At 47.0% G+C, this 27584-nt stretch overlaps 1 protein-coding gene across 3 annotated transcripts; it reads left to right on the forward strand.

Moving 5' to 3' along the window:
* The first annotated feature begins 210 nt into the window (after positions 1 to 210).
* Positions 211 to 24239, forward strand: LOC144891678 (uncharacterized). Of its 3 annotated transcripts, XM_078775444.1 has the most exons (5): positions 211 to 283; positions 1243 to 1399; positions 13281 to 13455; positions 14974 to 15225; positions 23545 to 24239. In XM_078775444.1, the coding sequence occupies exons 3-5, from the start codon at positions 13338 to 13340 to the stop codon at positions 23595 to 23597; spliced, it is 423 nt and encodes a 140-aa protein (XP_078631570.1). In that variant the 5' UTR covers positions 211 to 283; positions 1243 to 1399; positions 13281 to 13337; the 3' UTR covers positions 23598 to 24239. The 3 variants fall into 3 exon arrangements, with proteins under 3 accessions (XP_078631570.1, XP_078631569.1, XP_078631571.1); XM_078775443.1 differs by lacking the exon at positions 1243 to 1399; XM_078775445.1 differs by lacking the exons at positions 1243 to 1399; positions 13281 to 13455 and having other exon boundaries at positions 217 to 283.
* Positions 24240 to 27584: the final 3345 nt, after the last annotated feature.

Consider the following 27584-nt stretch of genomic DNA (forward strand, 5'->3'; position numbering starts at 1 on the left):
CAGTACCGGTAGGCTAACACCAGGCATTTACACAGCCAGGAGTTACATGACCTCACATCACCTTTTGTGGTGGAGGTAAGAATTTGTTTGTCACAACTGATGATCTCAAACAAAATGCCATAAGTTGAATTTTGACATTGGTCCTCATGGACACATGAGGTTGTGGGTGCGGTGCCAACTGGGCGTGTTCCTCTTCGCAGACACGTCACTGGCACATTAAAGCGATTTGTTTACATGTCGGCTTGTTTGTCTTGTCTGTCCTCCTCCATCCACGTTGGTGCTGGTAAGTGGGTCGTTTCGGGTCAATGGTTCTCAAATTATATCATTAGAAATGTCTTTCATGGTTTGATATGAAATAACAGATGCAATGTATGGAGCACGAGTATTACAAACATTATTATGTCTGAAAGAATAATAAATTCACTGTTTTAAGGACATGCTGAAGACTAATTGTGAGGTATAAATACAACAGCTAAAGTAAACGAATGATTTAAACGTTACGGTGCAAAAGTAGTGCACTTACCATAGAACTTTCGAGAAGACTGGGTTCGATTCCCGACCGACTGTAAACTGTCCGACTGGGGTATTACAGACAAGGTGTTGTATCACAAAGTGTGCTGTCCCTCGGGTGTACGTTAAACGTTAAACATTGGTTGTTGGACAAAGACACCATGGCGTTTTTCACGAAGAGTTGGCAACTTATCACCGACACCCTGGCCAAATTCAAAATGTCCTGACACCTCCAGGTGAACATCAGGCCTGGCCATCCAGTTTGTGAAAGACTTGGGGAAAAAAAACCGTTGTCTGGTCGATCCCACATTTTGGGAATAATTAGGGCTTTTAATGTAGTATTAGTGCAAGTAGTAGTAGTAGTAGTAGCTGTAGTTGTAGTAATTGTAGTAGTAGTAGTAGTAGTGGTGGTAATAGTAGTAGTAATAGTCAAAGTTGTAGTAGTAGTAGTTGCTGTAGTTGTAGTAGCTGTAGTTGTAGTAATTGTAGTAGTAGTAGTAGTGGTAATAGTAGTAATAGTCATAGTTGTAGTAGTAGTAGTAGTGGTAATAGTAGTAGTAATATTCATAGTTGTAGTCGTAGTCCAGGCATTAGCTAGCAGTAGTTGTAGTAGTGGTAATAGCAGTCGTAATAGTAGTACTAATAATAGCAATACTAGTTGTTGTTTCGTATGCAGCCCGTGACTGCTGGTTGCATCATTTTTCTGGAAGCGCGTTTGTGCCGCTGATGCAGTGCCCCGATTACCAATGAGCTGGTGCCCAATTTGCCGACCCCGGAAGGATGACAGGCTGAGCCAACACACCTGGTGTTATTTCACGGCACCATGGAGGATCAAACTCAAGCCAGCCACGTTAACCGTTAAACCAAGACCAGGAGACAAGTTTGAATTGTAAAATTTGAAGGGTTTAGATTTTGAATTTTAGATCGTTTTTCATTACTTTTTAGACACAAAAAGTAAATAAATCAAGGCTAAGTGTGGATGTTTAGACATTAGAAATTTGGTATGATTGACCCAATGACGTCATCGTGCATAGTTTATGAACTGGATAACACCAAAAGTATGAATGTACTGTATCATAGTCATGCTTTGAGAGGTACTATTATCGTGCCAAGGCAGTGATTCATCCTCATCGAAGGTGTGTGGCATAATATTAATAACATGGCGGCCCAACCTTTTACACTTAAAAGCCAAACTTGAATGGTGAGTTTGTCACTGCTGGACCAGAAAGTTGTCCATGCTTTGTTTTTGAAATCTCTCCTTCCGGATTCTCTTCTTTCTCTCACTGGTTTTGGATGATCAGCTGATCTGGTATCATTCTGTCATCCACTATTCGTACAAACAAGGAATGGTACTTTTGCTAAACAAGAGTATGACCTTCACCATTGTGTCGGCATGCATCCGTTGTTTGCTTTGCATAGCTTTGAGACTTGACAAACTAGTTCTGTCCCCTCTCACCTGTGAAAGCAATTTTATGTTGCAAGTTTGTTGAAAGTTTCTAATTGGCTCGTAGAATCTGCCACTTGACTCGTCTGCCACTCATGTTTCATACAGTTGAGCCGAGCTTTGTTTCGAACTGTGCATTGTATGATACAACATACGATACACCAATGCAGTACGATACAGCATACGATACAATATACAACATACGATAGTACAACATACGATACAATGTACAACATACGATACAATGTACAACATACGATACAATGTACATCATACGATACACCAATGCAGTACAATATACAACACACGATACACCAAGGCAGTACAATACAGCGTACGATACACCAATGCAGTAGAATATACAACATACTGTTGCGGTTTTGCGAATAAAGGCAGCCCCCCTATAGTTAGTTACACCACAATATGTAGCCTCCTATAGTTAATTATTTCTTATTAAATGTGAAGCATAGGCCCTTTCCAGTGTTTAGAAAGAAAACAAATAATGCGTTGAGTCAGGTAGGATGACTGTTGGCCTCGTTGCAGCCTAAAGTGCCTCGTTATGGGACGAGACTAGGCCCTGCAGGCCTGAAAGAGGAATAAAACCTTCCCCGAAGGAGGAACGAGACATTCCTGGGAGGAGGAGCAGCGAGCAACCAATGGGAGCCAAAGGGAAGGCATGGGGGAGTGGCCGAGGGTGGCCAATGAGGGGCGTGTCACATCACGTGACCCCCGGCGGCCAATTGAGACCCATGGAACATTCAGGAAGGGGTTGGGGTGTTATAAAAACCCGGCCCATAAACACTCTCTCTTGCTGGGTTCCTGCTATCTTGATCGGTCCTCTGGTTCCTGCGCTCTCTGGTTCCTGCTCCTGGTTCGTCTTAACCACGTCGTCCCTGCCGCAATCGTCTCCGGCTGTTGCCGCCTTTGGTTGGAGCGATTCCTGGGGCTTTTGTCCACCAAGCCCATTCACACGAGCTGCACGACCAAGCCCATCCGGGCGAGCTGCACGACCGAGCCCATTTGGGCAAGATGCACGAAGCGGCTGTGCTTCCCTGCGCATTACTCCTCTTCCCCCCTTTCCCGAACGAATGAGGGCCCTTGTCTGGGCATGTAGGTAAGGCTGTTAAGATTCTTTGCTTTGTCTGTGCTCTATACATACCTGTAAATAAATACTGTGTTTGGTACTTCCAACCTGGCCGCCGTTGTCATTTTCCATCCATTGACCTAGCATCGCCCGAATTAAAACCGCTCGATCGGGTCCGATAGTGTAACGGCATGGGTCACATGACGCCAACCGCTCGGGTGTCAGGAATAAGTGTGACTTGTGCGGGGTTCAGTCCCCATCCTCACGGCTGCGTGTGTCCGAAGGTATTCGGATTGTGACCACTAACCCTTCCACGCGCAGCTACGGGCTCAGCAGCTGGAGTTGCCTAGCAATCCGTCAACCACGAGTGTAGTAGTGGACGGCGGCCTCAGTGGACCCGGAGTTCGTGGGGGAACGGGGCATAAAACCCCCCTTGTACGTCGACGAACCCAGGATTCGCAACAATACGATACACCAAGGCAGTAGAATATACAACACACGATACACCAAGGCAGTACGATACAGCATACGATACACCAAGGCAGTACAATACAACACACGATACACCAAGGCAGTACAATATACAATACACAATACACCAAGGCAGTACGATACAGCGTACAATACACCAAGGCAGTACAATATACAACACACAATACACAAAAACAGTACGATGCAGCGTACAATACACCGAGGCACTACAATATACAACACACAATACACCCAGGCAGTACAATATACAACACGCAATACACCAAGGCAGTACAATACAACACACAATACACCAAGGCAGTGCAATATACAACACACAATACACCAAGGCAGTACAACATACAACACACAATACACCAAGGCAGTACAATATACAACACACAATACACCAAGGCAGTACAATATACAACACACAATACACCAAGGCAGTGCAATATACAACACACAATACACCAAGGCAGTACAATATACAACACACAATACACCAAGGCAGTACGATACAGCGTACAATACACCAAGGCAGTACAATATACAACACACAATATACCAAAACAGTACGATACAGCGTACAATACACCAAGGCAGTACAATATACAACACACAATACACCAAAACAGTACGATACAGTGTACAATACACCGAGGCAGTACAATATACAACTTGTTGTGAAAATAAACCAAATCCACAACTTTGTACCATAGGTAGGTTTAATCTCAATCAGATCTTTAGTATCATCCTGCAAAATACAATCATGCAATAGATATCAGGATCTTGGCATCATATAGGGAGGATCGAGTATATTAGTCAATGCAAGCAAGCCTAGAATACATGTGCGAGTACGTACCATTCAGGACTACAAGTCATAGTAAAATGTCACAGGAGTGGCCCCACGTCACGGACGTCCGAGGTCTTTCGACGCCCCTCTGCGGTTTAAGTGGGCATCACTCCTGGGTTCAACTTTGATATACATTTTCACTACATTCTCCCCACCGTTAGAACTACACTGCCGCTAGGCAGGAATCAAGCGTGCGTCAGCATTAATTGATTGGGGACGTCATTCCGTGTCAGTCGGTCCATCCGTAGCGGTCAGGGTGGCGAATTACTCTGCCAGCACGGGTCCGGAAACTACCGGGTACGGCCTCCCCAATCCCAGAGTCCCCTGCATCGGAGTAGCCGCTGGAGGCAGGTGTCGGAGGGGGCACCTCAGGGCCTTCATGCAGGGGTGTATTTGACGAAGGAAGGGATGGCAGATGTTCCATAGAGGAACAAAGAAGCTTTGGGGGAGTCCATAGACTCGTAGATCGGTTCGTCGATATCCCCATAAGGGTCGATGACCCCACATGGGGCGAGATGGCGTACGGAGACAGTGGACTCGCGTCCATCTGCCGTCATCACACGAGCATGCTCGGGATTAGCCTGGAGTACCTGCACCTTATCCACTAAGGGGTCGTACTTGCTTGTGCGAACCGCACGTTTGAGATAGGCCGGCCCCGGCTCAGCGAGCCAACTGGGTAAAGCTCGGATACTACCCGAGCTTCTAGGGTGGTGGAACAGTCTCTCGTGAGGAGTCTGGTTGGTGGCCGTACATAGTAGAGCCCTGATCGAGTTCAGCGCCGCAGGTAGCGACCAAGCCCATTTATCGAGGCCACGGCCGAGGGTCCTGAGACTTAGCATGACGGCCCTCCATATAATCCCATTGAAGCGTTCGACCTGCCCATTCGCCTGGGGCCTGTACGGTGTGGTGTAACTCGAAGCGACATTATTTTGGAGCAAGTAACTCGTCATGTCCTGGGACAGGAACACCGCACCCCGATCGGTATGCACGTAGGCCGGATACCCGAACATAGAAAACAAATTCTGCAGGCACCGTATGACCGTGGCAGCCGTCATATCCACGCACGTGTAAGCAAAAGGGAATCGCGAGTACTCATCAACGATAGTGAGCAGATAACGAGAGGTACTCGACACCGGCAGCGGCCCTTTGAAATCCATTGCCAATCTCTCCCACGGTCTAGTAGCCCTAACCAGCGTCCCTATGGGAGGGTTGTAAAAACGCGGTTTGAGTTCCGCACATATAGCGCAGTCGCGGCAGATCCGGCGGATGTCCTCAATCGAGTACGGCAGATTACCACTACGCACAAAATGAGCGAAACGCGTCACCCCAGGATGACACATAGTGCCGTGCAAAGCGCGCAGACCCTCCAGAGTTACGATACCCACGCACGTAGCCGGCCTCGATAAGGCGTCGGCGACCAGGTTATCCTTCCCCGGGCGATATTTGATGGTGTAGCAGAAGTCGGCGAGTTCGATACGCCAGCGAGTGATTTTCTCATTCTTAATACGTTGAGCATGTAGGGTGTCGTACATGAATGCTACGCTTTGTTGGTCCGTGATGATTTGGAAGCATCGCCCGAGTAAGTACGGTCGCCATCGCCGAATCGACTCAACGATGGCGTACGCTTCCTTTTCGACAGACGAATGCCTCCGCTCAGCGGAGGTGAGAGTCTGCGAAAAGAAAGCCACCGGGCGCCCCCCCTGGGAGAGTGTCGCCGCTATCGCATGATCTGAGGCATCACTTTCGAAGACGAAAGATTCGCTCTCGTCGATCGTCGCTACAGCGGCGCCTGCGATGTCGGCCTTAAGGCCCCCGAAGGCTGCCAAGGCGGCTGGGCCCATGGGGAACGTGTCGCAGGCCACAAGGGGGCGGAGCTTCACGGAGAAATTTTGTACCCACTTCGAATAGTGGGCGAACAGCCCGAGAGCGCGCTTCAGCGAAGCTCGATCACTAGGCGGAGCCATATCGAGCAAAGGTCGCAGACGCTCCTTATCTGGAGAGACAGAGCCATGGATCACGGTGTACCCCAGAAGATCTATCGTGCGTAGAGAGTAACGACACTTAGCCTCATTCATGGTTAGGCGATACCTCTGCGCGACCTCGAGGAAGCGCTTCAGATTAGCATCATGATGCCCCTGGTCATACCCACAAACCATAAGATTGTCCAGATACACAAAGACATCTGTCAAGTTCTCCTTAGTAACGAGGTCGTCCATAGCCCTCTGAAAACAGGCGACCCCGTTCGTTACCCCAAAAGGTAATCGGGTGAACTGGTATAACCTTTGACCCGATTCAAAGGCGGTATAGATGTGATCAGCTCTAGAGATGGGGATCTGATGATACGCACTACGCAGATCGAGAGTGCTGTAGACTGAGTACTGGGCCACCTGTTGTACCAGCGCGTCCATCCCTGGTAACGGGTAGGCGTCCAGCTGTGTAAAGCGATTAACCGTCTGTGAATAGTCGATTACCATGCGTTGGCGATGGGCTTCACTTTGCACCACTTAGACCTGGGCCCGCCACGGCGACCGGCTAGGTTCTATGATACCCTCTTTAAGAGCTGGGCCGTTTCTTCCGCAATGAATTGCGCGTCCGCTCGTGAGTAGCGCCGTGATTTCACCGCTACAGGAGTGCAGTCAGTGGTCAGGTTGGGGAACAGCGAAAGAGGCTCAATTTCCATTTTCGCTAGTGCACACACAGCAAGCGTGTCAGTCCCACCGAATTCCATTTCCAAACGTCCATGTCGCTTAAGAAAATCGTGTCCTAACAGAATGTCGGCACATAAAGCAGGCAAGACCATGAGATGTACATCTGGAAACATGCGTCCCTTTATCACAAGTTTCAATCGACATTCCCCTTTTGTGCTGAGCCGAAGCCCTTGGGAGGCCATGAAGATCCGTCATGTTGTCCCGAGGACCGGCCACCCATGTTTACGCACCAGTTGTTGATCGATAAAACTATCCGTAGATCCCGTGTCGACGAAAGCCCGCGCAAAAATGCCTTCGACCATTAGTGGAATAATGGCTTGAGCAAGGCCGGAAGAACCGGCAGGTATTGAGCCATCCGGGCGAAAAGATCACGCCTCGCGTGTGGAGCCCACGCCGGCTGCAGTTTTCCGGTCGTTTGAGCGGCCTCCGGAGGGCCCTCGTGTCAAAGGCATAGTTGGAGCTTCAGGAGCTTGTAGTCCGTACGAGCAGCCGTCAGAGGGCGCTCGTGTCACGCGAGAAGGATCGCAGCTATCTGTAGTTTCACGTGCTGAGGCAAGAGCGTGTAGTTCGTACGTGCTGCCGTCGGAGGGCGCTCGTGTCACGTGCTTTGTTTGCGTCAAAGCGGGAGCTTGTCGTTCGTTTGAGTTGCCTTCGGTGGGCGTTCGGATTCCAGTCAAGGACGGTCGCTCCGCGGTCGGTCGCGTTCGTGCCATTTGTTGTGGCGGCCGATGTATCTCACCAAGATCGAGCGTGCAGCCAGGGGCCCACGAGGAGGAGGACTGCTCATCAAAGTTGGGTGAGGCGCCCTGCTCTGTGCTCGGTCCATTGGCTCGGCGATAAGCCCATTCAAGGTCGCGCGAGTTCGTGCGCCCCGCGCGGTCTTCCGATAGACTTTTGCAAAATGTCCTTTAGTTGAACACAAATGGCATATTGCTTCTCGAGCCGGACACGCTGACCTGGGATGCTGTCGGTTGCCACAGAAGTAACAAGTTGCATTTCGTACAGGCCTTGGCCTGGCCGCCGTAGCCGCAGCCAAGCCCGAATCCGAGTCCACCTCGGGAGCGGCTAAGGGCTCCGCTAGCGTGGTCGGGTCCGCTGGCGCTCCCGTATCCTCGGCGGTAGCCCTCTCCAGTCGCGCGAGTTGAGAAGTCCCCGCGACGACCCGTGTGTGGTCATAGGCAGTAGATTGTTCCCGGGCCTCAGTGTAGACGTGAGCCACCCATGGAGCCTCCGCGAACGTCAGGTCAGCTGTCTCCAAAAGTCTGAGCCTGAGAGCAGGAGCACTGATACCAGAGACGAAAGCGTCTCGGACAAGATCGTCCTGGACTTGCTCGTGAGTGCGGACCATTTGGGTACTGTCCGCTAGCAGTTGTCGTAGCTCCTGAGCGAAGCGGTCTATCGACTCGGTGGGCTGTTGCCGCCGCGATGATGGTCTATCGAGCAGATACCTGGTGTATACCACGCTCCGTTTCTTAATGTAAATACGCTTTAGCTCCGCCACAGCGGCATCGTACGTCGTACATTGCCCAATGCTCCGGTAGACGTGGTGGTCCACTTTAGTCTGCAGAACGTCCAGTTTCGTTTCAGCAGTGGGAACGGTCTCCTGGGCTTTGAACTGGTTCTCCAGTGACCTGAGCCAGTGAGTTAACTCAGAGCCCGAGTCCGCAGCTTGTGGGTCGGCGCTGAAGGTCGGTACATGGATCATCCTGTGTCCCGCCATTTTCGTAGATCTTGATTGAGATTAAATGTTGTGAAAATAAACCAAATCCACAACTTTGTACCATAGGTAGGTTTAATCTCAATCAGATCTTTAGTATCATCCTGCAAAATACAATCATGCAATAGATATCAGGATCTTGGCATCATATAGGGAGGATCGAGTATATTAGTCAATGCAAGCAAGCCTAGAATACATGTGCGAGTACGTACCATTCAGGACTACATGTCATAGTAAAATGTCACAGGAGTGGCCCCGCGTCGCGGACGTCCGAGGTCTTATAGACGCCCCTCTGCGGTTTAAGTGGGCATCACTCCTGGGTTCAACTTTGATATACATTTTCACTACACAACTCACAATACACCAAGGCAGTCCAATATACAACACACAACACACCAAGGCAGTACGATACACCGTACAATACACCAAGGCAGTACAATATACAACACACAATACACCAAGGCAGTGCAATACACCAAGGCAGTATAATACACCAAGGCAGTACAGTTCACTAAGGCAGTACAATACACCAAGGCAGTACAATACACCAAGCAGTACGATACACCAAGGCAGTACGATACACCAAGGCAGTACAATACACCAAGGCAGTACGATACACCAAGGCAGTACGATACACCAAGGCAGTCCAATATACAACACACAATACACCAAGGCAGTACGATACACCAAGGCAGTACAATATACAACACACAATACACCAAGGCAGTACGATCCACCAAGGCAGTACAATATACAACACACAATACACCAAGGCAGTACAATATACAACACACAATACACCAAGGCAGTACGATACACCAAGGCAGTACGATACACCAAGGCAGTACGATACACCAAGGCAGTACGATACACCGAGGCAGTATGATACACCGAGGCAGTATGATACACCGAGGCAGTACGATACACCGAGGCAGTACGATACACCGAGGCAGTACGATACACCGAGGCAGTACGATACACCAAGGCAGTACAATACAACATACAATACACCAAAGCAGTACGATCCACCAAGGCAGTACGATACACCAAAGCAGTACGATACAGCGTACCATGGAAACCAAGGCATTTAAGATTATTGGAATCTCCCAAGATGAAGTTGATTCTTTGGGCCTATCACTTTGCCATCGTCGACAGGTGGTCCCTCCGTTTTCTGCCACCTCCTTTCTGGTCTTGCAACCTCTTCTGCTCTTTCTGTGCTTTGTTCCCCAATTCCCCAGGTTTCTACAGGGTCACATAGTCCGCCATGAATCAACTTCTCGTAAAACTACCAAAATCCATGATCACTGCTCACCTCCTCTCATTGATTTCTCTTTTCCCCACCTGTGGAATCAACTTTCACATCCTTTCCATCCAATCTCATCCTTGGATCCAGGTCTTCAAGACAGCTGTTCACCACCATATCAGATCTTTTTTACCCTCAACTACCACTACTCCCCCCCCCCCCCCCCCCCTTTGTTTAAGATAAATAAACAGATGTTTGGTGGTGCAGAACAAGAACTTTAATATACAAGAAAACAAACACGACTTAATAACAATAACTCCGAAGGTTCTAGTGTACGTGTAAGTGTCAGTGTGTGTGTGTGTGTGTATGTGAGTGTTTGTGTGTGTGTGTGTGTGTGTGTTAGTGTATGCGTGTGAGTGTGTGTGTGTGTGTGTGTGTGTGTGTGTGTGTGTGTGTGTGTGTGTGTTTGTCAGTGCATGTGTGTGTTAGTGTGTGTGCAAGTCAGCGAGTGTGTTTGTGTCAGTGTACGTGTTTGTGTTGGTGTGTGTGTGAATAAGGGGTGTTGCAAAACATTTTACCTTTTTTTCCCCCGAATGCGTGCACAACCGTAACGGGTTCTCGGGGGGAAAAAACGTAAAATGTTTTGCAACACCCCTTATTGTCCTGCCAGCCCGAACAGTTAACACTGCAAGGTTACGAATGGCCATAACAGTTTTTACTCCGAGGCAATCAAGCCAAAAATTGGCGGCACTTTTTTATGGCGTGCGCGGGACGGAAAGAAGCAAAGTGCTTACCTGCACAGAGCTCATGGGGCTTATGCTCGAACCCACAAAATGAATAAACAACACAACAAATGAAATGCACAATAATGAATTTAATGAAATAAAGCCCGGCAATAAAATGAATGTTGAGGTAAACTAAAGCCTCATCGAGATACCTCCAAACACAGAATCAAAAACATAAAAGAAAATAAATTGTTCAAAGCCGGCCGGCACTCAGCTTTGCGCCAACTAGATCGCCGAATGCAGTCGGCAGTACATGGCGGCCCTAGCCGCTCGCACAGGAAATGCACAGGATGGCGCAAAGTTCTTCTCTGCAGCACCACGAACGTGAGGGGGTTTGTGCAGCTGGTCCTCTTTCGCTATTGTGTCCCTCCGAAACGTGACGTGGCACCAACTCCCCCCAAAACACCACCGTCAAACAACACCCCTGTCTCCAACGTTGCAAAGGGTGTCTGAGCTCCGGACAGTCCTCTGCACGGGCGAACACGACACGAGCGACCGCCCGCCACAAAGCCAGCACGAGAGCGAGAGCGATTCTTCCTCTTTCCTTCTTTGCACCTTCTCGCTCTCACGTCACCCCGACCAATCGCCGAGTTCCACTGAATCACCCGATGGTCGGGCTCGACCAATGACAAAATTCGGGGTGTGTCCTTTTTCCTTGCTCGATTGGTGGGTGGGGTTAATTGTCTATCAAGAACGTTCAGCTCTGCTCGGGAATGTTTGGGTTTCTGTTGGCAGTTATGTCGGTTGTTGTTGTTGTCGGTTAAAGACGTGGGCTTTTATGGCCGGCTTGTTGTAATTGGAAAACATAGGGAAAATCACAAGAGGCAAGCGCATACCGGGGAAACTAATGTTAACCCTAACGAGATAACACAAGCTCCGCCCCACATGTAAAGACACATAAACAATCTTAAGCTCACAGTTTTTCTCCTTTAATACATCGAGATTGGCTTCCTACTCGCATGTGCTCCATGCTACCCCACACAATTCTCTCTCCACTATGGTATTCCATCACCTATCCCCGCAAGTATAACAATATTGTTGCGGATCTCCTCGTCCGCCTTTCCCCTTACCAAGGGGGGGTTAGTCCCCTTGTCTTTGACTAGCCGACGGGATCCGGGGCTATGACGTTCCTTCCGGACGGCGTTAAATAGGGTTGTAGGCCGAATTCCTATTACCTAAGTACCAACGCCGCCTAGGAAGCAAGGAAATAAGCCCCGCCCGAATCACGGTTATAGGTGGAAACGCCGAGCGGTAGCGAACCGTGACCCGAGCCGTTATCAAGGACTAGATCCCGATCCGAGCGGTTCCTATCGTGCCACGCTTACCCAATGGAGGAAATCACTGATACGGTCGAATCAGGAAAGACAGGAAGAACAGATGGTTTATTACACTATGTACAATAATCAGAATAAGACACAGTGCAGCTTAATTACAGTCTTAACTTATCCCCTGGACAAACGGGCCCGCCACACTCAGACACACTCACACGGGGATTGCAGATGGTCAGCTTGATGGTCCAGGGATGATGGCGTCCGAACAGCTCATTCTCCGGTCCCCAACGCGCGCCACGAAGAAGATGGAACAGATGGCAGGAGCTCTCTGCGTGTCGTTGGCGCACGGGAATTATATGCGAGGCGAACGGTAAGGCTGGCTGGGCGGTTACTTGCGGCCACGGTCACGTACATAATAACTGGACCGGCGCTATATGCGCTCCCAATACGAATTCGTATGCAAGGTTCTTTTCAAAGCGCCTCTCCCGCAGAAGTCCTCACAGCCCTCCGCTTCAACCAGTCCTCGCTTCAGTCCTTTCACAAAGCGTGATTCCTTGCAGTCCTCTCACAACGAAGTTCTCCTGGCCAGTCCTGTTCAAGGGCTTTGTGCGTGTGCTTTTATAGGCACGCCCTTACCACGCCCTGTCATCTGAGCCCTGATTGGCTGGTGGCCCTTACCGCTGCTGTCTCCACCGCTTCACCCTCGACGCCGCCACACCCCGACCCTGCGCTCCTCCCTCTCTCAGGCCTACCTCGTGTCATTTGACTAGGGAGCATCCTAATGCGAGGTGCAATAGCCAAAATGGGGCGCGGGATGGATTCTGCCCAACGAGGTAGATTTGGAGGGTGGAGGCAAAATGAAAAAGGACCTAAACTTATTTCTTTTACACAACGCAGCTGATACTAAGGAAATGGCCTTATACTCACACAGACTATGACATAAATAATATCCTAAATGGGCCTACATGTTGCTTGTGGACTAACTAGGGGGCAAACCTTTAACCTTTAATGATGTTATATGTACACTCTCAAAACCACAACAATATATTGTATGGAGTTAAAAGATCACTGAGCTCTTTCAAAATGATTGTTGCTGGTGGAAGTTATGGTGTTGAATACCTGTTGAAGTGAAAATGAAATGCTATGTCGAAAATTTGTTTCTAAGGGTTCTTTGTCCCCCCCCCATTGTAGAACAAGAGTAGCAAGCACAGACGGCAGTTTTTGTAATCTTCTGTCATCGTCACTGTAATGGCATCGAGTTGGTGGAGGTACATCTATGTCGTTCCTGCTTCAATTAGTGTCCTATGCCTCATCATCGGCATCTACAAGTGCTACAAACGCAAACAACAAAAACTGCAAACGACAAGTCAGTCTTTCCCTTTTCACTAAATTTCCTCCATCTTTCCTTTCAAACTCTCCTGTCCATCTTTTATTTTTCTCTGACACAGACAATGAGGCTCATGGATGAACAGAACAAGGAGAACTGGGTCTGGGCAGGTGTAGTGAAGTTCAGTTCAGGTAGAAATTGGTGAAGACCATGAGATGGATGGAGAGACCATTATACAGAATAGGGTTGTGTCTGAAAAGTTGGGAAGTCAATTGTTCCTGTTCTTCTCCGACCTGTGAAACCAACTTCCTCAATCGGTTGAATCTCACTGTTCACTCTAAGGCCTGTTCACCTCGTCCTCAGGTCATATAGTACGATTATTCCCAGAATTCCACTTTTAGTGTTGGTGGCCTGGAAGCACAACATGGAAGAGAACATCCAAAGCAAGTTGGTCCTTGAAACAGTGTATGGAATCTGATATGAAGCCCAGGAGGGATCCCTGAATATCATTAGTTGACAGTTTGGAAAACAAAGCAGAGACCAAATCAATGCACTTGAGACATGCTGTGACGTCATGATTTTAAGGACAAACATCCATTGTTGGAACGGCATCATTTCAAGGGTGGAATGACCGAGGTATAGAAGCCAATTTGATGACTGGAGATCAGAGAAGAACCACCTTTAGAGGCCATTTTTCCCTGCAGAGCAGGGGTTGGACTTTTTCTCTTTTCCGGGCACCGTGGTCTCCTTTTTGAAGCAATGTTTTATGGCTGGATGCCCTTCCTGCAGCCAGACCTTGTTAGTCGCCTCTTGCGACACACAGGGAATTACCAGTGAGCTGGTGCTCAATTTGCCGACCTCGGAAGGATGACAGGCTGAGTCAACCCCCCTGGTGTTAATTCAGAGATCGCCCGGGATTCGAACCCAGGATTCTCGGATCCCAAGCCAGCACCTGGACCGCTAAGCCAACACCAGGCTGAGGAGGTGGAGAAGACTGATTCATCTTAAGTTGAGAGGATACATTTTGCTACCATTCTTAGGAAGTGGGGTGACTGGCAAATTGCCATGAATAAGGCAAGTGCCCTTCACATAATGATTTTAATGACCAAAGAAAGAGGAGTAGATGTAGTAGATGAACAGATCTTGAATATTGAAGCACTTCATCTTTCATGTGCAGCACAAAGGTGTGCAGGGGCAAAAGTGAAAGCTCATTGGTGAAAGTGAAGGGCCATTGGCGAAGGGGAAGGGCCATTGGTGAAGGCAAAGTCCCAGTGGCAAAGACCTCTTTGGAACCTCTTCAGAGACTTAAAGATTCTTAAACCTCTTGGGAGACTAAGGTCGACCCACCGGGCACTCCCCATGCTACATGGTCCTTCTGAGGCTGGACTTCACTGTTTACCACTTGTAATAATCTAAATCTATACCATCTGTAAAATGGACCTCATTGTTTACCTGATATTTTGAATGTGAAACTAAACAGTGACTTAAGCATCCAAAAAATTAATGATCCCATGAAACATTCTTGTTATTCCCACACATTTACTTTGATATCCACAGGTCATCAGTTGAATATGGGTGCTTCTGGTGCACCCACTGCAGCCGACCAAACTGCACCTCCATATCCTTACTCTGTGAATGTGCCTGGTGAATCCTACCCATACACCACGAACACCGGGTACCCTGCAGCTCCAAGCTATCCCGGAGTGTCGACCGGGTTCCCGACATCATATCCTCCTGCACAAGCATTCCACAAGAACCTTCCATATCCCACTTACCCGGATGCTCCTCCATCTTACTTTTCAACAGCAGGTATAAATATATATACAAAATGTCAAATCTATAGTGGTTAATAAGGCCTGAAAACAAACCAATCTCTAATTTTCCAAAATTCACTTAAAGGTGACTGTTCTCACATGCTAAATCCTCATGCTTCCTACTTAGACGAAGGTTTGAAAAATATTCGACGAGGAATAAACCGATATCAAATTTTGAGTTTAAATTTTATTTACCCATTTTGACCCCTGTGAACCGAAGTCCCTAGCCCCTCGGGCATGACCTCTGGGTTCAAATCCAAAAAATCGTTTAATAATGTTACGTTTGTGGGGGGTAGGCAATACCTTAGGCTGGGTAGAATTGCATAGGTAGTGTGCTCCGACTGTCGTGAAGAAGAAGAAACCCTCATGTATCATAAGTAGGGATCCAGTAGACCGTATGTCGTGCAAGCGTGTATCTTCGTTCCCATCACGAGGGGTGGGGTTATGATAATTAGTTAGGGATTAATGGTAAATCCCCTGTACGTAATACAACAACAACACAACATGCATTTTAAAGGCCATTTTCCCTGCTAGAGCGGGGGTTAGCCTTGCGGTCCCCATGACAATCTTCTCCATTTTGCCCTATTTTCTGCATCTCTCCTTGTTAACCCCCTTGCCCGCATTTCTTCTTCCACCATCTTTAGCCAAGCCTTTCTCGGTCTTCCCCGTCCTCTACTTCCTTCTACATTCATTTCCATCACTCTTCTCAAGCAGTCACTTTCATCCTTCCTCAACACATGACCAAACCATCTCAACCTGTTCCTCTTCACAGAATCAATCACAGGCTCTATTCCCATCATCTTTCGCAATTCATCATTTGTCTTCCTCTCTCTCAACGATACTCCGCACATCCGTCGAACCATTCGCATTTCCACCCTTTCCAACCTTCGTTGCTGCTCTACGTTCATTACCCATGTCCCGCTCCCATAAATCATAACACTTCTCACACATGCAGCATACACCTTTCCCTTCAGCTTAAACGACACTCCCCTCATCATCAGCACGCCACTCAATTCCCGAAACTTCTTCCATGCACATCTCACTCGAGCAACCGTTGCCGAGTCTGATCCACCTTCTCCATTCAGCATGTCTCCGAGGTAGCAAAATGTTTTCACACCTTCCAGCTTCACGCCGTCTCCAAGATCCAACTCAACATTTCCTCCATCTGCAGCTCCCTCTGTGCACACCTTACATTTGAATGTAGCTGCCACACTGGTTAATGACCCTCTCAGACCACTACATTTTTGATGAACCCACTCAGCGCACATTGTACAGTGAATGGAGTTCACTCCGACACCCTTCCTACACACAGCACAGGGCCACTTCCCAGTTCTTTCCACCTCACCACATGCTTTACCATTTGCCATCACCTTCGTCTTTCCGATATTCACCTTCAGACCTTTTGTCTCCATACATTCCTTCCACGTGTTCATCTTTTCCTTCAGTCCATCCATACTTTCCGCAATCAACACCAGATCACCTGCATACAACAACTCCCACGGTAAACCCTCCTTTACGTTCTGAGCCAGCACCTCCATCACAGCTACAAATAGTAGTGGACTTAGTACCGACCCCTGATGCACTCCCACCTTCACCTCAAACTCACCACTGTTCCCGTCCTTCGTCCTTACAGCGGTGCGCGCTCTTTTGTACATTGCCATCACTACTCTGATCAACCATTTAGTACATGGGCTTATGTTGGGAAACCAAAGTTTGTGGACCGTTTTGCTAGATTCTTGGCAACTAGGCTTAAATCACTCTAAATAGTATATAAAAAAAAAAAAATTGCTGTTGCCAAATTTTCACGACATCTTCATGGCGGCCATCTTGGATTTCAAGATGGCCACCATTTCGGACCTATTTTGCCTTATATCTCACTTATTAATCAAGGTATCAGCACAAGAATAGTGTCCTTACCCACATTTTCAGGGTCAAGGAAGACAATGGTGATAATCAAATTTCAGCTGGATGGCCAACATCTTTATAATTTCAAGATGGCCGCCATTTTTAATCAAAGTATGAGCAAACATAGCCTAGTGTCTTAGTCTGAGACAATTGATGAAGACTAGTTGTGGTGGCTAGCAACCATCATAGACTTAAGCCTTTTCTGAAAGCAATGCTACAGTTTGTTAATCAGTTTGTTTCATCAAACAACTCCTATCAAAAATCCTAACGACGGGCTCTCTACTGATCAAACACAATGTCATTCCCAATAGGCTGGGCATCAGTGTTGCAGCATTTCTCCAAATCAGCATCACAGTTACACAATTCGGTACAGACTACATTCCTAGCTTTGCATGAACACCTGCGTGAACACAATTTGCTAGGACTCTTTGCAGCTCGTCCACAGCCACAGCGAACAAGTTGGAGAATTGAGGCTGGAGCAATTGCAACCTACGTCAGGACTGGTCTCAATTCGCCTCCAACAGTTTCCCATCCCAAGGTGTTTGGGTCGATCACAGTTGGATTTAGAGTTAGATCTTGTGCCCACGTGTGTGCTTGCAAATGAGCACGCTGGACATGCTCTTTCCAGGCACCGGCAGTTGGTGTTAGTTTCTCGACTCCCTGATCAGCCTTCAGCTGGCGGAATAGGTGCCATCGTAGTTCAGCAGCACTTCTTATTGTGACACCTTTCGGACAGAAGAGGCGACAGAAATACTCTTCACATCCTTCTAGGACAGCATCAGATGGTTTATCACCCTCTCCAAGCTGAGCAATTTCTGACACTACTGTTTGACTACTTTCAGTGAATGCCTTGAAGCAAGTTGTTTTACTCTTGCCCTGAATGTGGCCAGTGGTGTCACAGCCGGTGAGAGCATGCCAATTAACAAGTGCTTTTGCCCTCTGAGCACCAAGCTGTTCATAGATTGGCCTTAGTAAGATTTTCCGACGGTTTTTTCCAGTGCCCATGATAACTGCAGCATCACTTCCTAGGTCATCACTTCGACGTAGAGCAAGTGACAACACATCTGCGTCTGGGGAATAGATACTCACAATGAATCCTGTTTTCACAAGTTGCACTGCATGCAAAATCATGAGTGTGTCAGCTTCCTCCTGGCTACTGACCTCTTTAGCAATTTCACATTCAAAATTGCTCTGGACACTTCTCCTTGTCACCGTTACAATCTGCATGGAGGATCTACTGTTGATCAATCTATTTGCCAGGAAGAGTGTCAGTGAATCCTTTGTGACATTACTAGCAAGGAATGACTTGGTGTCCTTGATTTTGGTTTGCTCATCAACAATATAGTTTTTCACTGCCTTGGTCTTGCCTCTACGACGTTCCCTTGTTCCTTCCTTCAATGATGCATCAATTGTGTAATTGTCAAACACAACCCGAAGCTGCTCATAAGCACGTCCTCTGCATTCGGCTAGCTGTACATACGCTGTGCCTAGCTCCTTGCAGTTCTGAAATTTCTTGACACTCATTAATTCTTGCAATAGCGCCATTCCATCAACAACTAAGCATGTCCTGGGTCTTTCTTGCACATTCTCAGGGTGTTCTGCAAGTTCTTCAGCATGGTCACTTGAGTTTGTGTCATCACTGGATTTCACAAGACCCTCCAGGAGTGATATGATCTTGCTCTTGTCGGTGGTGGGGTGGACCATTCCATTTGGCTGGAGAAGAGTTCTATTGGTATTGGACAGTTCATGTGCCCCTACCACTTCCTCTAGATCCACTGCTTCCCTCGATGACCTTGCAATGACTAGTAGTCGAGCAAACAGGGATGTCGTCACTTTCAGTGCCACTACCTCACTACCAGTTTTTACCAACAGGTCTTTGCCAACCGAATTCCAAGATGGCAATTTCAATTTGGTCATTGTCGACCACAGGTTTTGGTTTCCCTTTATTCTCTTTTCTACAAATGCACTGTAAGCCTCCTGTCCGAATTTCTCTGCATTAAGAATTCCTTCCTCCACAGCTTTAGGAATCACCTCATTGGTCAACAACTTGAACAGGCAGGTCTGAAACACATCCTCAGAGTTGTGCAACTTGAAAATGTTGCATTGCAGAAGTGTTGCTTTCATGTTTTCCATAGTTCATCGGCTCGTGATGCAGTTGTAGCAGCTTGTGCTCCCTGAATTATCCATCGGATGAGAGTGAACAACTCACATGGAATATCCGAATCATTGTAGTCCAGTAAAGATCCATGAAATGTCCATGCCTTTTCAACATCTCTAGAGTGAAGAATGGATTGTCGTACACACTTTGCACATTTGAATATCTGCAACATGTCTTCTTTGATATTTTCCTCCTTTATTGCAGCATCTATTGCTGTCCTTCTTGCCTTTTTGCCATGAATGACAGAAGGTTTTTGGCCTTGACCATCGGTAATATCACAACAAATGTTCTCACGGATCTTCTGTAACAGCCTGCCCCTGGTGATGCTGTGATTCTGAATACCATAGTCCCGCATCATGTTACTGTAGACCTCATCAGCCTCAGGTGTTGAGACAAACTGTCCATCATCGATGCAATCCTGTAATTCAGCGAAGAACTCAATTTCAGCTGATACAAATCTCTCTCTCTGTCCTAAGTCCCCATCACCACTTTGGTCACCTGCACAATTTTTGCGCTGTGGCATTTGCACGTAGCGACTCCAGTTGGAGGTCAAACAGCTCTTATGGTAGGTTATGTCCCTTGCAAGAAAATCTCCCTCAACGAGAAAGTCCGCAAGGTTGAGTTTCCAGACACTGTTGTCACTGTTTTCCACAATCTGTTTAACTGACCTACCAATATCTTTGCTTCTACACTCACAGTGTATCTCTTCTGTCCCGGTCTTTTTGTCCTGTTTCACAGTCTGACAGAAAAAGCACATATTCCGGCAGAATGATGGTACTGTCGACCGTGTCTGCCTTTCTGCTGGTGCTGAACAGGAGGCTTCTTCTGGAATAGGAGTTGTTGATGGTCTTCCTCGTTTCTTACCTCCGGTCAGAACACGTGTGTCCATTTGACTTGTGGCTTGTTCATATCGTCCTTTATCACGTTCCATATGCTGTATATGTGTCAGCATACCGTAACAGCTCCGATGCCATAATGCTTTTCTTGACATCAGATCACCAGCGGATAAGCCTTGCAGTCTTTGATTTATGGCCACATATGTCGGATTCCTGTATGTATCTCGTTTGGTGAGATTTCGCAAAAATGTCTCATATGTATCTGCCTGTGGTGTGCTTAAAGGCTCAAGCATTTTCCTTTTTATGTATTTCTTCCCTTGGCATAGCAAACAAAGACTGAAGTCAATGGGCTTCTTTTTAGCAGCAGGTTCCTCTGGCGTGGTCAGGATGCCGGCAGTCGTTCTTCCTCCACAGTTATCCAAGAATGCAACTTCTCAAGGTCGTCTGCTGCACATCTGAAAAGAATAAAGATTGTTAAAAAGTCATCCAACACAGTTTCAGGAATAATATTTGACTAAAACTAGATGTACGGTAGCTTGATTCTTTAGATAATATTTGGGTGTGGATCTGGCAGAAGAACTCCCCTGTCCCCCCACCTCCTATCCACCCCCTCCCAATCCAATCCTAACCATTATCTAAAAATGTAAGTACCTGTGAGTAAAAGTAAATAGATTCAATACCAGGACATTTATATTTAAACCTGATATACATGAAAACCTTTTAAAGTATGGCTTTGACCTGGAGTTTGGGCAAAACTAGATTAAAAAATGGTGGCCATCTTGAAATTATAAAGATGTTGGCCATCCAGCTGAAATTTGATTATTACCATTGTCTTCCTTGACCCCGAAAATGTGGGTAAGGACACTATTCTTGTGCTGATACCTTGATTAATAAGTGAGATATAAGGCAAAATAGGTCCGAAATGGTGGCCATCTTGAAATCCAAGATGGCCGCCATGAAGATGTCGTGAAAATTTGGCAACAGCAATTTATTTTATTTTATATGCTATTTAGAGTGATTTATGCCTTGTTGCCAAGAATCTAGCAAAACGGTCCACAAATATACATAAGCCCATGTACTAATTCCTCCACTCCTAACTTCCTCAATGCCCATGTCAATACTTTGCGTGGAACCGTATCGAATGCTTTCTCCAGATCAACAAACCCAAGAAACAACTTCTTCCTCTTCTCCATGTACTTCTCCTGCAACTGCCTCACAATGAAAAGCGCGTCTGTCGTTCCTCTTCCTGGCATGAATCCAAACTGCATTTTGTCGATCTTCACTTTCTTCCTTATCCTCCTCTCCAACACCCTTTCCAATACTTTCATTCCATGCTCCAATAACTTTATCGCTCGGTACGAGCCACCCTCCAGAGGGTCACCTTTCCCCTTGTATAGGGGGACGAGGGTACTCAGTTCCCAATCCACTGGAATGCGGCCTTCTTTCACCACCAGATTACAGATCTCTGTCATTCTCTTCACACCACAACTTCCTGCTGCCTTCAACATATCTCCCACAACTCCCGTCTGCCCTCCCGCTTTTCTACCCTTCATTGCTTTTATCGCTTCCTCAACTTCCTTCTCAGTTATCTTCTCTGCCGGTCCTAAAACTGGGTTACTCTCTATGTTGCCATCCCATTCATTCTCTGGCCTCTGTTATTTTTTCCTCTGTTCCTTATGACACCAGCAGCACACACACAAAGCCAGGCAATCGCGTATTTATAACACTAAATAAAAGCGACCGGAACCGGGACATTCAACTACCACTGCCGCAGCCGTCACATCGCAACACAAGCAGGCAGGTCTGCGGGGCCACGCCCCGAAGAGCAGTGATTGGTCCGGGATTGATTTGCGCAAGGACTGCTGAGATGGCACCCGCTGATAGGAGCGGACATGGAGACGTCGTATGATGACGTCAGAGCCTTGAGTACAAAAGAGTTGGAGGGCGGACATTTTATCTCTCTCGTGTCCTGGAGGTGTTGGTGAAAGGCGGACGCATTTGCATGCTCTCGTTTTCTGGGTTTGGTGGCGAACAGTCGTGTCCCCGACATTTTGTCTCTTCTTGACTTGCATCTTCTGGCTTTGGTGGTGAATGGTCATGATTTCGTATCTCGCTCTGATTCGGGATTTCACGGCGAGTAGTCGGGGTTCATAGCGCTCCTGCACGAGGGGAATTTATTGACGAGCACATGGACATTTTGAAGCGCTCTTGCGCCGGGCACATCGGTGTTGGTGAACATGATCAACAGGGATGAGCGGGGGCGAGTGGAACAGACACGGCCCACTGACTTCGCGCTCGGCGGCGAGAGATACGGACTGCACAGGAGGCCTACTTCCCACTCGAGGCAGCGCAGCCTGTGGTTTCCGCGCAAGGACGAGGAGGCCTGTAACAATCCGGGACGATTCCTGACGAGGTTCAAGAGCCGCTCAGAGCTAAGTGCCTACAAACTGACACATTTAATTTCACAGTTATTTTTCCCTTCATGTGTAATTGAGTCTGTGAGGGGACGTCCCGTTTAGGAATCATAGTTTTTTTTTTTATCGTGCATTCTTTGTTACCGGCATTCTTTTGTTACTTTAATAAAGCCGGTATTTTTGTACAGTTAAATCCTGTGTCGGTTTGAATTAATCTTCGCGGGTGCGAGGATTGCCAGTGAACCCGTGCAGGTAAGCGCTCACGGCTCTAATTAACACACACAGATTAAAGTGACCAAGGCGACCCTCACCACGAACCATAATTAGGTAACAGAGGTTCCAAAATTGAATACCCAGTTGAGGGGGTGTTTTGGCTCCGAGCTGGACTCAGACATGGAAGTCGGGAAATAGAGCCTCAGAAGAACCAATGGCTCTCTTATCTAGTAGAAGATTCAGGGGACACGGCCTCATTCGGGGGTGTGGGGGACCGGGAGAGGGGTGTAAATTCTCTATGTAAATGTGTACCATGTAGCACCACGTGGTGATGGTGGCAGAGGGTATTACAATTTCCTTTTTTACCTGTGGAACACTGAGGTTATGAGGCACTCTTTGCCCTGGAAGAAATTTTCTTCTTCCCTTCCCCCCCCCCCCCCACTCTCCCCCAAAACGGAGGGGCCTGTCAAGCCACCATGGTTTATTAGAACACTCAAAATAACAAATCTTTCTGCCGCATTCCCTCTTGAGACTATGAGGTGCACCGTAACTGGGGTTTGGGGAGGTAATACGTAAAACTCGGAATTTCAGGAATGAAGTCGGAGATTGAAAGAGGTGGATTTGGGGTGTATTAACGGGGGTAGAAAAGATCAAGGTTTTGGATTGGGGAAGATAAGAGATGGGACCCCTGGTAGACCCCCTTTTTGAGGTTTCAATGATAAACTGACATAATTCTTACCTTCCACAACTTCATTTTCATTTTTTTTTTACCTGCACTCTCCCCACAGGCCCTGCACCTCCAGACTACATGCCACCTCCAAGCGGCATCAACCCCAGCTAAGCTGCTTCTTGCAGATCTTCATTATTTTACCACCCCATTCCTCAAAAATAGAGTATTTACTGTTTGGCTTTTAAAATAATAATTGGTTGTGGCAGAGAAACTTTCAAAAATGAATACCAATAAAAAAACCAAGGTTCTCAACAACAATGGAAGAATAACAAGTTTGCAATTCAACACCCATTGGGTTAAGCTGTTTAATGTCTCCATCGGAAGACATCTCTGTTGATGCTGGGAACCCAACTTCAAATCCCACATACTGTTAACTGTATGTTCGTGTGTCAGTTGATTACTCATTTAATTGTGATTCATGTCATTGTACACTTGGTCATGTCTTGATTTTGCATGCAGTATATATTATACCAGCATTGTTTGGAGCGTTAGCATTCTTTACAATCAATTGGGAGAACAAAAGTTTTACGTTTTAGTGATTAAGTGTTGCAAGTCAAGAAGTGAAATGCCATAATTGAGTTTGGGAAAAGATTGTGTTCCTTTTTGAATAGGAACTTTGAAGCTAAGATGACTATTATAACACAGAAATCATGCTCATGGTAGTAAACCTTTTAAAAAATGTACAACATATGTATTAACTCACTATGGGAAAGTGTCTTCTTATTTATTAAAACCAGGGCTGATTACCATTAATACGGTAATTTTTTTTTACTTCTTCTCTTTCTTTGGAATGCAACACATGGCTGCAGGTAGCATATTGCTCGGATTTGTTTATATCATTCATTCAAAACAGGAGGTAAGGGCCTTTTGTTAGAAGGTGTAAGGAAACTGCTATTAGATAGGCATAAGGAAGGAATTAGAGCAATATGTAGGAAATTGGATACCAAGATGATCGAATGGGTAGACCAGACGAGCTGAATAGCTTCTTTTTTTTTTTTTGTAGACTGAATCGAGGCTCGTGAAAGAGCTAACATTTATTTCACAAATAAATCAACCAGACAAACAAAATATAAAAAAATACGGAGCGGCTGACAAGATGGGGAGAGAAGGGGAAGCACACAAACACAACATTTGAGAGCAGGGAGAAGTGTAGGAGGGAGAGGGCTTGGGGGCAGGAGGCGTGGGAAGGGGGGGGGGGGGGAGGTATAAAACACAAGGAGACCAAGGACTTCCAGGACAGAGGTTGGTATTTCAAAAAAGTGTAGGATTTGGGGTGAAATTAGCGGGGGTAGAAAAGATCAAGGTTTTGGATGGGGGAAGATAAAAGATGGTGGTGAACAGCTGTTTTAAAGACCTGGAGGGTGGAGTGGGATTGAAGAGAGTGAGGGAGTTTGTTCCACAGGCGGGAGAAAAGAGGAATGAAGGAGTGAGGGTGAGCAGAAAGTCTTGATTTTGGCAGTTTAACCATAAGAGGGTTGCAGGCAGATCTTGTGCGACCTGTAGGAATATTTGGGGGACAGAGCCCAGAGAGAGCTGGGGGGGGGGGGGGGCAAGGCCAGAGAGGAGTCGGTAGAAGACGGAAAGACCACCAACCTGCCTGTGGTGAGTGAGTGAAAGGCCCTTGGAGTTAGCTTCATCACGGGAGATTTCAATGATTCTGAACGCTTTGGTTTCAACAGCGTGAAGACGAGCTAGGTGTGAGGCAGGAGCACCAGACCAGAGGGGAGAGCAGTATTCCATAGAGCTGCGGATGAAAGCCTAGTATGTGGTGAGGAGCTCAGGTGTGCCAAGGAAGGACTTCGTGCGACGGAGGATGCCCAGTCGGCGACTGGCTTTGGAGGCCAGATTTGAAATGTGGTTTTCCCAGGAAAGATCATGGCAGATAGTGAGACCCAAAAGCTTGAGTGACAGAACTTCTTGGAGAGGATTATTCAGAAAGTGGATGGGAGGGTTGTCCAGTCGGTCTTTTCGGAGAGACATCGTAAGAGTGTGAGATTTGTCAGGATTGAAAGACATGTTCCACTTGTTTGCCCAGTCTGTGATTTTGTCCAGGTCTGCAGAGAGTGAGGAGGCTGCAAACTGCCGATCTGAGGGATGAGGAATGGAGTGACAGAGAGTAGAGTCGTCAGCAAAGAGATAGAGAGGATTTTCAAGAGTGTCAGAGAGATCATTGATGAAGACCAGAAAAAGCACAGGGCCCAGAACACTGCCTTGGGGAACTCCAGCCTGAACAGGAAGAGGAGATGAGAGATACCCATTCAGGGCCACACGTTGACTACGACTAGAGAGGAGGTCCGCCAGCCATGCGTGGAGATTTCCATGGATACCAAAGGAGGAGAGTTTGGTGAGCAGAGCGGGGTGCCAGACCGTATCGAAGGCACGTGAAATGTCAAGGGAGACAGCTCTAATTTCCTGTTTGGCATTGAGGACCTCCATCCATTGTTGAGAAAGCAGAAGCAGCATGTCCAGAGTAGAGTGACCAGGTCTGAAACCAAATTGATGGTCAGAGATCAAGCCATTGGAGAAGAGGAAAGATTTCATATCTGAAGCAATGATGGATTCCATGACTTTGCTGATAATTGGGAGAAGGCTGATTGGTCTGTTGTTGCTAGGATCTGTTTTTGCACCTTTTTTGTGCAAAGCGGTGATGTTGGCTGATTTCCAAGCAGATGGCAGATGACCTTGAGCAAAAGAGAGGGTGAAGAGAACAGAGAGAGGGAGTGAAAGAGCGGAAGAACATGATTTTAGGACCCGTGGGCTGATGCCGTCAGGACCAGTTGCAGAATCAGAGTCGAGGGTTGACAGAAACCTTTCCACCTTGTCAGGAGGAAAGGACACAGAGTCCAGGAGCAGCTGAGTACGACTGGGTACGGTGGGTACAGAGAGGGATGGGTTTGGGACACAAGATTTAGAGGCAAACACAGAGTTGAGGCATTCAGCTTTTTCACGTGCGGAACTAGGCCCAAACTAGCCAAAGCAGACACACAAAATCAAAATAACCAAACTTGGCGGCTTTGGTCTTGTACCCTGCGGAAGCCTGACACAATTGTGAGCAGAGAGAGAGGGAGGGGTAGAGAGGGAGGCAGCCCAAACTAGCCAAAGTAGACACAAAATCAAAATTACCAAATGGGTACACAAAGGACATGGCAATGAGCACACAATACAAACAACAATCGACATGAATAAAAGTGGACAACAATCCATGGCAACAGAGGCAAATCTGGAATGGTTTACGTAACCTTGGAAATAGGTCACTCTGAGAAGTGATGAAAAGCTGCCACCACTGTAAACCGCAAATGTGAAGGAAGTTTCAGATAAATCAGCAGCTTCCTACTTCCGCTAGCCCTCCTTTGATTCAATAGATGCAAATGCTCTTCTGTCAACGTCAGAGATCGCACGTCTGGCATGGAGGGCAGAAACCCATGACACCACTTTTTCCTGCAGGCCTGAGATCGAAAATGAAGAAGCCTAATATATCACGTAAAAATGAAAGCACATACTTTACTTCAACATTACTGCCACTGGCGTTGTATAAATACCTTTTTACTAGCAGAAGGAATGATGAGTAATACATTTATTGCTGACTCATCAACAACAACAACAACCCCTCACCAAAATCAAGGAAGCAAAACCAAAAACAATACTAATGTTCTGAGTTGAGAATCGTGTTATCGGACATATTGTGAGACACCACAGTATTTAGGTGGGAAAAAAGTTCTGCCGTTCATAATGAAGAAATAGTTTTGAGGTATACTCAATGCAGACAAACAGTTAAACAAGAAAGACATCGTGCAGAGCACGATACTTGCAAAATCCACCCCTCATCCACAAAAGATTTGCCATGGATACATCAAATTGTACATTTCATTAAGATTTAAATTGACGATCTTCATCAAAGCTCGGGTCAATCGGATGACAATTATTTTTCAGATGAGAATTGATGATTTTAAAAGTTTGACCTTTGACATTTTGACCTCAAAAATAGTTGCTTTCCCAATTCAGTGATCCACTACGCAATTGCTGTTTAATTTCCAAGTTAGAAGAACCACTTTTAGAGGCCATTTTTTTCCCCGCAGAGCAGGGTTTGGCCTTTTTCGG

Source organism: Myxine glutinosa, chromosome 4, assembly GCF_964187855.1.
Source record: "Myxine glutinosa chromosome 4, kmMyxGlut1.1, whole genome shotgun sequence".
In the NCBI taxonomy this organism is placed as follows: Eukaryota; Metazoa; Chordata; class Myxini; order Myxiniformes; family Myxinidae; genus Myxine; species Myxine glutinosa.